Below are 10,170 nucleotides of genomic sequence, written 5' to 3'. Positions count from 1 at the left end.
TTTATCCAATCCACCTAGCCAGTTTTTATCATCTTGATTCTTTTCTCATCGTTGACTTCCTTTATTATCTTTTTCATGTTGCATACATAGATATTTTATATTTAATAATTCCAAATTTGAAGACCCTGGGAGTATCGATGTGTTGCTTATTTTCTAGTGGCTCTAATGTCATCCAGGATAATGAGATCAATAGTGAGTCTCCAAAGGCGTTTTGGGAAAGAAGTTTTGCCTCTCTCCCCAGCTGTTCCTCTGTTGCAGCTCTCCATAGAATGCTTCAGCCCTTCACCCCACAGCGTGGGTTCCTCCTGGAACTAACAGCATTTTCCAACTTTCTGGTATACCGTTTCCCTCTGCCTTCACTGAGCCACAACCACTATTAGCGGTATGAGTAGCTTTGAGTAGGCTGTCCTTCAATGGTGACTCAATTTTGGAAGAAGCTGTCATCACTGATAAAACACGTGGATTCACCTTTACAGCTATTCTTCACCAGCTCACAAGATGGCAGTGCTCTGTTTTAAATAACTCCCGTGAGTAACTCATGGAAGGGATTTGAATTTGAATTAGAGCTAAATGATACTTGTTTTCCTGGCTGGATGAACAGTCAAATTGCTATTTCCGTTTTGTGGTGTATGTGTGTGTGTGTATGTGTATGTGCACACATGCATGCACACACCTGTGCTAGAAAGAGATGGTGTTGGTTTAAAAAAGGAAAGCTTGGGACAGTGAAAACAAACCCAAGACGTGAAGGATAGAGACGTGGCCACAAGCTTCGCTAGTGATCTTCTGGCTTCAACTGAGCTGTGAGTAGCACAACTATTAATGTAAAAGATGAGGGACAGTCAGGAATATCTGAGGATTAATCCTCAGAAAACAGAAGGGGGAAAAGTGAAATTCACTCTGACTTATCTGGGAGCATCTAATGTTTTTACTGGAGGATATTTATGATCTCTGACAAGATTTGACCTGACATCATTCTTTCTCTGATAAATTTATTTATTGATCTTTTCTAAACAGTGGTGAAGAGTGATCACCACGTGATGCAGAGCCCCCCCATCTCTGATTGTCCATGAGGGAAGCAATGCAAGTCTCAACTGCAGTTACAAAGTGACTATAACTTTCAAAGCCTGCATTGGTATAAGCAGGAAGAGAAAGTTCCCACATTTCTATTTGCACTAATTTCAACTGGGATTGAGAAGTCAGGAAGATTAAGAGGCACATTAGACAGAAATGAACTTCTCAGCATCCTGCACATCACAGTCGCCGAGCCGGAGACTCAGCCACCTACCTCTGTGCAGCGGAGGCACGGTGCTCTCTAGTCACCTGCAGCTGGGACCCAAATGCTACAACTGAGGCTCTTGCAACTGTTAGATGGGGTTCTTGCTAAATCAAGCATGCATTCAAAATCAAGCTGTAAGGAAAAGCAACTATTGGTCAAGATCCTAGTGCCCATGCTGACAATTACTCATGAAGCTTAATGAGTCTCAGCTCAGACCAACTCATATCACTCTGTTAGTTCTTTGCTATGGAAGTCAGCATAGCTAATGTTTTCAGAGAATATACCAATTCCATTACCACACCATCATGGCCTGTGGTAGAAAGAAAGCCTTTTACCAGGATTGCACCAACAACTAGTATGTGTACCACCCATCATTGACTTTGCCTGACAACATCGATGGATTAAAAGTTCAGTTTATTTTTTATTTTCTAGTCCCACCTAGAATAGACTTATTTACAGATAGAGTTCTCCCCGCAACATTTTTGCTGGACCTATTAGCAAAGAACAAAAAGTGAAAACCAAGGCATCGTTGCTTGATTCAAACGAAAGTTTTTCTTCCCTATTTTCAGTATTCTTACTCACTCCCTTGATTTGAGAGTTGTTGCTTATACTAGGTGCTTCATGAAAATGATATAGTAGAATTTTCTTAAGCTAATACACATTAATTTGAACACTTAGTATCTTAAGCAGTCTCCCCCCCAAGAAAACAAGTGTTAGCCAACCTAAGTTATGCAAAACTAACATAAGCTTAGCCTGGTTGAGTTCTGATATATTTTTCCATGAAATATTCTTTCATCATATTTATTGTATTTACAAGGAGTTTGTAATGAAAACAACTGTTTATTGAGATGAGAGTAGATACTGTGTGCTTTGTTTGAGAAGGAAATGGCAACCCATTCCAGTACTCTTGCCTGGAAAATTCCATGGACAGAGGGGCCTGGTAGGCTACAGCCCATGGGGTCACAAAGAGTCAGACACGACTGAGTGACTTCACTTTCTTTCTTTCTTTCTTGTACTTTACAAATATTACTTCATTGGATTTTCAAAATAACTCTGATTGATCATTGTTCCTATTTCCTGTTAACAGATCAGGAAACGCAATTTCAGGAAGACTAAGGTATCCCCCCGTAAAAATAACTGATAGAATTTGAAATTAAGACTATCCAACTCCAAAAGCTATGCTTTCTCCAATACATGGCTGGGGGGTGGGGGGGATTATGCATAGCATGACCACAACTTTATATCAGAGAAATAAACAAAATATCAGAATAGCATGTTTGACACATGAATAATATAACATGTTCACAGTAACATGTGAATTAAACAACACGAAAATGTTTGCAGCACTCTTATCGATAGTTGTCTCTGAGTACTGTGTGTGCTAAGTCACTTCAGTTGTGTCCTATTCTTTGTGACCCCGTGCTCCTCTGTCCATGGGATTCTTCAGGCAAGAGTACTAGAGAGGGTTGCCGTTTGCTCCTCCAGGGGGTCTTCCTGACCCAGGTATTGAACCTACATCTCTTTACATCTACTTTACATCTACAATGCATCTCTTTGCATTGTCAGGCAGGTTCTTTACTACTAGCCCCACCTGGGAAGCCCAAAGGCTTAGTACTATTTATTATTTTTCTGCTTTATAATATTCCTTACTGTTTAAACTGCCTGCAAGGAGAAAAAATGCAATATGCTTCATTTTAAAATACCAAAATCCCAGGAAACTGAAACTGCATTATATGGTTATTATCTGACATATACAGTGTTGCTGGATTATAACAATACATGACCAAATGACACGGCATTAAAACAAGATTTTTTATTGTTAGCTCTTCAAAGCACTGCAGATTAATGCTATCCCTTAAACTGGGAAGGTGTTAAAGCTACAAAATGACCTATTTCTCCTGATAATTGATTTTAAAGACTAACCTGTAAGTGGAGTGTTCTAATACCCTCTCTGTAGAAGAATGCAGACAATAAAGACAACTTGGGCTCATCAGTGTTAAGAACATGCATTGCAAGTTGAACACAGCTCTGATTACACTGCCCAGGAAAGGAGGAGACAGAGTAGGAAAACAGCAGATAATCATTCAAAGGAAGAAACAGAGTATAATGTACCAGGATGTTGCTGCCTTTCTTCAGCCTGCACACACCTCTCTGCCCATTTTTCTTTCTTCCTTTTCTTTCTACACAAAGAACCGGAAGCCAGGGATGGGATAAGAACTCAGCTTTAATTTAATTAAGGCTACAAAATTGAAATAGGAAACCCTATGGCAAATATAAAGTAAAGACAACAGGAAGAACAAGACAAAGTATTTATTTTTTTCATTTGAAGTCCTAGGAAGAAAAGGTCTAGGAGGCTGATAACTAATCCTTCTGCAAATGGCCTTCCTTAATGAAGGAGGTGTGTTCCTCAAAAGTTGTATGTAAACTAAGTTTTTATCTTATCACCCTCCCCTGATCCTTAATCCTCAAGAAGTGTACAAGGCCAAGAACTGAAAAATAAAAATCACAGTGTTAACTCATTATTCACTGTAGAAATCATCTTACGCTCAGCAATTTACAGTCCACATGCCCTCAAGTTTTCCCATATACAAGACCTGTTAGACACTTAGCCTCCAATGCATTAAATATACAGTCATATATAAATGTTCATAAGTTATGATAAATTTTAATATTTATAAAATTCATGTGGTGGGTAAAGGAAGTCTATTGCATTATTTGATCTGCTTTTCAATCTGTTAGAAATATTTCATAATTTTAGATACTCCTTTCATGAATGGTAAGGAGGGGAGCTTATGAGATTTCCAACATCTAGGCTGAATGCAGGGCCCTTCTATGACAACCTGGGATGGTTTTTACCTGGCCAGCCCCCTTGTCATTCTTGGCAACAACTCATCAGGATAAAGCAGGTCCTTTTCACTCTCAGCAGATGGATATATAAATAGTCATGAATCCCATGAATTCTACTGAATTTTTCCTAAAGAAGAAATTTACTAGAAGAAAAGAAAATGATAAACATAAAACTTGAGGTGCTATATTCAAAAACAATGTAAATATTCACCCAAAGGATGGAGCCTATTTGTTAGACTATATTTTTAAAAATACTCTAAAATATAGAGATTCAGTTCAGTTCAGTTGCTCAGTCATCTCCAACTCTGCAACCCCATAGACTGCAGCATGCCAGGCTTCCCTGTCCATCACCAACTCCCAGAGCTTGCTTAAACTCATGTTGATTGATTCAGTGATGTCACCTAAACATCTCATCCTGTCGTCCCCTTCTCCTCCTGCCTTCAATCTTTCCCAGCATCAGAGTCTTTTCAGATGAGTCAGTTCTTTGCGTCATGTGGCCAAAGTATTGGAGTTTCAGCTTTAGCATCAGTCCTTCCAATGAATATTCAGGACTGATCTCCTTTAGGATGGACTGGTTGGATCTCCTTGCAGTCCAAGGGACTCTCAAGAGTCTTCTCCAACACCATAGTTCAAAAGCATCAATTCTTTGGCACTCAGGTTTCTCTATGGTCCAAATCTCACATCCATACATGACTATTGGAAAAACCATAGCTTTGACCAGACGGACCTTTGTCGGCAAAGTAAAGTCTCTCCTTTTTAGTATGCTGTTTATGTTGGTCATAGCTTTTCTTCCAAGGTGCAAGTGTCTTTTAATTTCACGGCTACAGTCACCATCTGCAGTGACTTTGGAGCCCAAGAAAACAAAGTCTGTGTCACTGTTTCCACTGTTTCCCCGTCTATTTGCCATGAAGTGATGGGAGCAGATGCCATGATCCTAGTTTTCTGAATGTTGAGTTTTAAGTCAGCTTTTTCAGAAATTGCACTCATCTCACATGCTAGCAAAGTAACGCTCAAAATTCTCCAAGCCAGGCTTCAGCAGTACATGAACCATGAACTTCCAGATGTTCAAGCTGAATTTAGAAAAGGCAGAGGAACCAGAGATCAAATCTCCAACATCCGTTGGATCATCGAAAAAGCAAGAGAGTTCCAGAAAAACATCTACTTCTGCCTTATTGTTTACACCAAAGCCTTTGACTATGTAGATTACAACAAATTGTGGAGAATTCAAGAGATGGGAATACCAGACCACATTACCTGCCTCCTGAGAAATCTGTATGCAGGTCAGGAAGCAACAGTTAGAACCGGCCATGGAACAACAGACTGGTTCCAAATCAGGAGAGGAGTACATCAAGGCTGTATATTGTCACCCTGCTTATTTAACTTATATGCAGAGTACATCATGAGAAATGCAAGGCTGGATGAAGCACAAGCTGGAATCAAGATTTCTGGGAGAAATATCAATAACCTCAGGTAAGGAGATGACACCACCCTTATGGCAGAAAGCGGAGAGGAACTAAAGAGCCTCTTGATGAAAGTGAAAGAGGAGAGTGAAAAAGCTGGCTTAAAACTCAACATTCAAAAATATAGAGATTATGAGGTGATATCAACAGTGTTTATAGGATAACTTTAAGTTAAAGAAACAGAACCATGCCATCACCTTGTTACTCAAGTGTTCTTAGTTTAATTCCCACTAAATCAACTATGTTGCTTTATTTAAGCTTCTGTGTTTAAAAGTATGTTTCTTATTCAACAGAAATTTTAAGGCTCTCCTCACCCCCTGCTTCTTTTTTTCCTTGTTTGACGTGCTTGAATCCAGGGTATCCCACCTCTTCACAATATAACCAGAAAGTCCTCAGGAGATACACTCAAAACATAAATGAGTTTTTATAAGCTCCCACAGCCCTGAGTCTGTATCTCAAAATACATCCATCTGGTGCCTTGATGGAAAGGCATCTTTCATGACCAAAACCTCCTTTGGAGTTTTTGAGCACATGTCTTTGCACTAGTTCAGAGCTACACAAGGAGGGCATTTACACAAAGGGCATTCTGGGCATTGATGTCACTTAAAACACAGACCTCTATGAGCAGCAGGTCGTCTCACCCACCAGTCAAACCGAACATGCTCTTCTGCCCTTTCTGGACTCTAAGGAGCTGCCCTACCATTCCAGTCTGTGACCACCCCCCCCCCACCCCCTCCTTTTTCTTTTTCTCTCTTTGGTGAACCCAGCTAGACTTCCGAAAGAAAACACCGGTGTAAGACTTTTTGTCTCTTGTCTGTTTTTTTCAAGAAGACCCTGAGACACCAAGAACATGGTAACTCCTCTCACAGCTGGTCATTGGCTCAGGGATATGAAGAGCTTGCGATTTAGTTTAGTCCTGGAGTGAAAAACGCAGCTGAAATGGGAACAGTTTCTTTTTCATTCATTCCTATTTCCTTCTGTTAACAAGAACCAACAGAATTTACATCTCAAAAGAGTAACCTGTCACCAAAAGAAATATTCTAATTACATGACCAGTGTTTATTTGTCATAAAAACAAAATGAAAGAAAGAAAACCAAGTTAAAGAAACACCTATAACCTCAACCTACAGGAATTACCACTGTGGACAATTAGCATTTATACTTTCCATTTCATCTTGTTCACAAACATGAAAAAATAAGTCTAGAGAGATGTGGGAAGTTCACATTATTTCAAAGAACCAGTGTTTTTCAAAGTCTCTGCAAGAAAAGATAGTTCTGTTTCTTCAAAAAAAAAAAAAATCTCCTTATGTAGTTCAGTTGAGCTCCTCCCATTTCTGACCTGAAACCCAGTAACTTGATTATGAGACACTGTCCTCTTGGAAGCAGTCACCAAATAACGTAAACTCATTAACAAGAGATCCAGAAGAAATGATGAATATGAAGTTTATCTTCACTTCACTTCTAGTACTGGCCCTTCCAGGTAACTGAGTCCTGTCCTGCGTCTGAGTTGCCCTCCTGGGGGAGACTGAGTGAGCCTTGGCTGAGGTCTGCTTTGTGTTTCAGGGCCGAGAAGAGCAGACTGGATCAGATCCCAGGAGACAGAAGTGTCTGGAGCAGAGGGGAAGACTGTGAGCCTCTTTTGTAATTATCATACTTCATCTACAAGCTTCGTTAGTCTCCTCTGGTATCGACAGTATCCAAATCAGGCGCCAGAATATATTCTCTACAGACATTGGGGGTCCTCTGGAAAAGGATATGCCAGTTTTGCCACAGAACGGTTTTACTCAGATAATACAGCCAACACAACAAATTTGTACATCAAGAAGGTGGTGCCTGCAGACACGGCCCTGTACCTCTGTGCCCTGGAGAGGCACAAAGAGAATACTGCATAGGGTGGCCGTACAAGAACATCAATGCACAGGAGGAAGCAGAATGCAGCACACAAAACCACACTGAGGAAACCAGGATTGAAATAGACACGTGTGCCCCAATGTTCATCGCAGCACTGTTTATAATAGCCAGGACATGGAAGCAACCTAGATGTCAATCGGCAGATGAATAGATAAGAAAGCTGTGATACATATACATGATGGAATATTACTCAGCTATTGAAAAGAATACATTTGAATCAGTTCTAATGAGGTGGATGAAACTGGAGCCTATTATACAGAGTGAAGTAAGTCAGAAAGAAAAACACCAATACAGTATACTAACGCATATATATGGAATTTAGAAAGATGGTAACAATGACCCCATATGCAAGATAGCAAAAGAGACACATGTATAAAGAACAGACTTTTGGACTCTGTGGGAGAAGGCGAGGGTGGGATGATTTGAGAGAATAGCACTGAAACATGTATATTATCATATGTGAAATAGATCACCAGTCCAGGTTTGATGCATGAGACAGGGTGCTCAGGGCTGGTGCACTTGGATGACCCTGAGGGATGGGATGAGGAGGTAAGTGGGAGAGGGGTTCAGGATGGGGAACACATGTACACCCATGGCTGATTCATGTCAATGTATGGCAAAAACCACTACAATATTGTAAAGTAATTAGCCTCCAATTGAAATACATTAATTTTTTTAAAAAACACTTTTTTTTTTTTTTTTTTTTTGCAAGACACATCAGGGTAGTTTGGAGATATGGGATCAGAAAAAATCTGATCTGACTACATTACAGCTATTCAGTTGTAAGCAAAAAACTTAAGCTTTTGGAATTCCTATTTCCTGAAATTAGAGATAATAATACCATGCTTCTTTGTCAGTTCTTACCTTTCCAGTTGGAGACAGGAGGCCAAGTGAGTAAGGGAAATCTTCACACAGGCTGCTTGAGTCAGAGGACACCTGCTGCAATGGTTCAAACCACACTTCTAACTGTCTACTACCATCCAAAGCCTTGCATCTTTGTATAATGGTGGACAGGGTGTAAAAGACAAAGGAAGACTTTAAACCTTATTCATTATAAACTGTATTGGCACAAGCAGCCTTGTTAGCCTTGTGTTAGCACAAGCAGCTTCCAAGCTAGAAATCTGGGGTTCCTGCAGTTCACAGTGAAGCCTGCACCAGCCTCACTGTGGCTGAATAACTGCACCAGTCATTTTAAGAGAACTTATTTTGTACATAAACAAAATTTTTTTTATAGTCTTAGCTCCAAACTTTGTAGCTAGTGTTAAACAACTGAGGACTCGTCTCAATCCCAGCTCAGCGTCCCTGGCTCTTCCTCCTCTCTTGAACTGGAGGCACCAGCTTTATGGTCAATGCCCCATAAATCCTCTTCCTTAGCTGACCCAGACCCACTGACAGAGTCCCCCTGGAAGGCCCTGTGTGTCTCCAACTCATCTTTTACATGGATAAATGAGAAAAAGCAACCTGCAGCTCTTCGCTCTAGAGTAGACCAGTCAGTGGGAGATTGAACTGATTGTACCAAGCCTTCAGAAATCTCCATTGACCTCTCATGGGAAACCACTTCTGGTTTCCAAGAGAGAAGATAAGTTAAAGCTATAATATTCATAATTAATTTTGTCTTATGATTGTTTTAAAATAGTTAAAAATTGTGGAATTTAAAATATGACACAAATGAACTTATCTATGAAACAGAAACAGACTCACAGGCCTAGAAAACAGACTTGTGGTTGCCAAGTGGGGTTGGGGAGAGATGGATTAGGATTAGCAGATGGATAAACAAAAAGGTCCTATTGTATAGCACAGGGAACTATGTTCAATATCCTGTGATAAACCATAATAGGAAGGAACACAAAGAGGAATGTGTATATATATATATATGCATAACTGAATCAAATCACTTTGCTACATACCAGAAATTACCACATTTTAAATCAACTATACTCCAGTAAAAAAGTTATATACTGAATTGACTTTAAGAGATGAATACCTTCTCATTTTTAAAAAGTTGGAACATTATTGGAACATTACAGATAAGGTATAAGTTCTTTTTGCTCACATCTTCATCTGGTCTCTTTTCCTAGAGGTAAATGCTACTTTGGGTTTATATGGTAATATATGTTATGGTCCTTTAACATAATTAATATGGACATATATGTATACATGTACTCATGGAAAATATGTACTGTTATTTTGTGGCATTATTACGTATATGTTAACAGACATGTTTTACTCAGCAACTTCCCTTTATTTTACTCACAAAATGGTCTTGAAGACTAGCCATGTTAATAGATAGAGATCATTTCATTCCCTTTTAATTCATGCAAAGTAATTCATTGTATCAATTGTCTGCTGCTGCTGCTAAGTCGCTTCAGTCGTGTCCAACTCTGTGCGACCCTGTAGACAGCAGCCCACCAGGCTCCGCCGTCCCTGGGATTCTCTAAGCAAGAACACTGGAGTGGGTTGCCATTTTCTTCTCCAATGCATGAAAGTGAAAAGTGAAAGTGATGTCGCTCAGTCGTGTCCAACTCTTCGCGACCCCATGGACTGCAGCCTACCAGGCTCCTCCGTCTGTGGGATTTTCCAGGCAAGAGTACTGGAGTGGGGTGCCATTGCCTTCTCTGATCAATTGTCTACATCTTATTTAATAATACCAGTAATAGTAATAGTACTATTTCTCTA

General features: G+C 39.9%; 1 gene segment (V, D, J or C); it reads left to right on the top strand.

The window, feature by feature from the left end:
• Positions 1-6,949: 6,949 nt before the first annotated feature.
• LOC122444175 lies at positions 6,950-7,475 on the top strand. The segment is given in 2 exon segments: positions 6,950-7,063; positions 7,147-7,475. Coding segments are annotated over 2 exon segments (381 nt in total).
• The last annotated feature ends 2,695 nt before the right edge of the window (positions 7,476-10,170 follow it).

Source organism: Cervus canadensis, chromosome 6, assembly GCF_019320065.1.
Source record: "Cervus canadensis isolate Bull #8, Minnesota chromosome 6, ASM1932006v1, whole genome shotgun sequence".
Classification (NCBI taxonomy): Eukaryota; Metazoa; Chordata; class Mammalia; order Artiodactyla; family Cervidae; genus Cervus; species Cervus canadensis.
The sequence above is the reverse complement of the archived record's forward strand: the minus strand, read 5'-3'. Positions and strand labels throughout refer to the sequence as shown.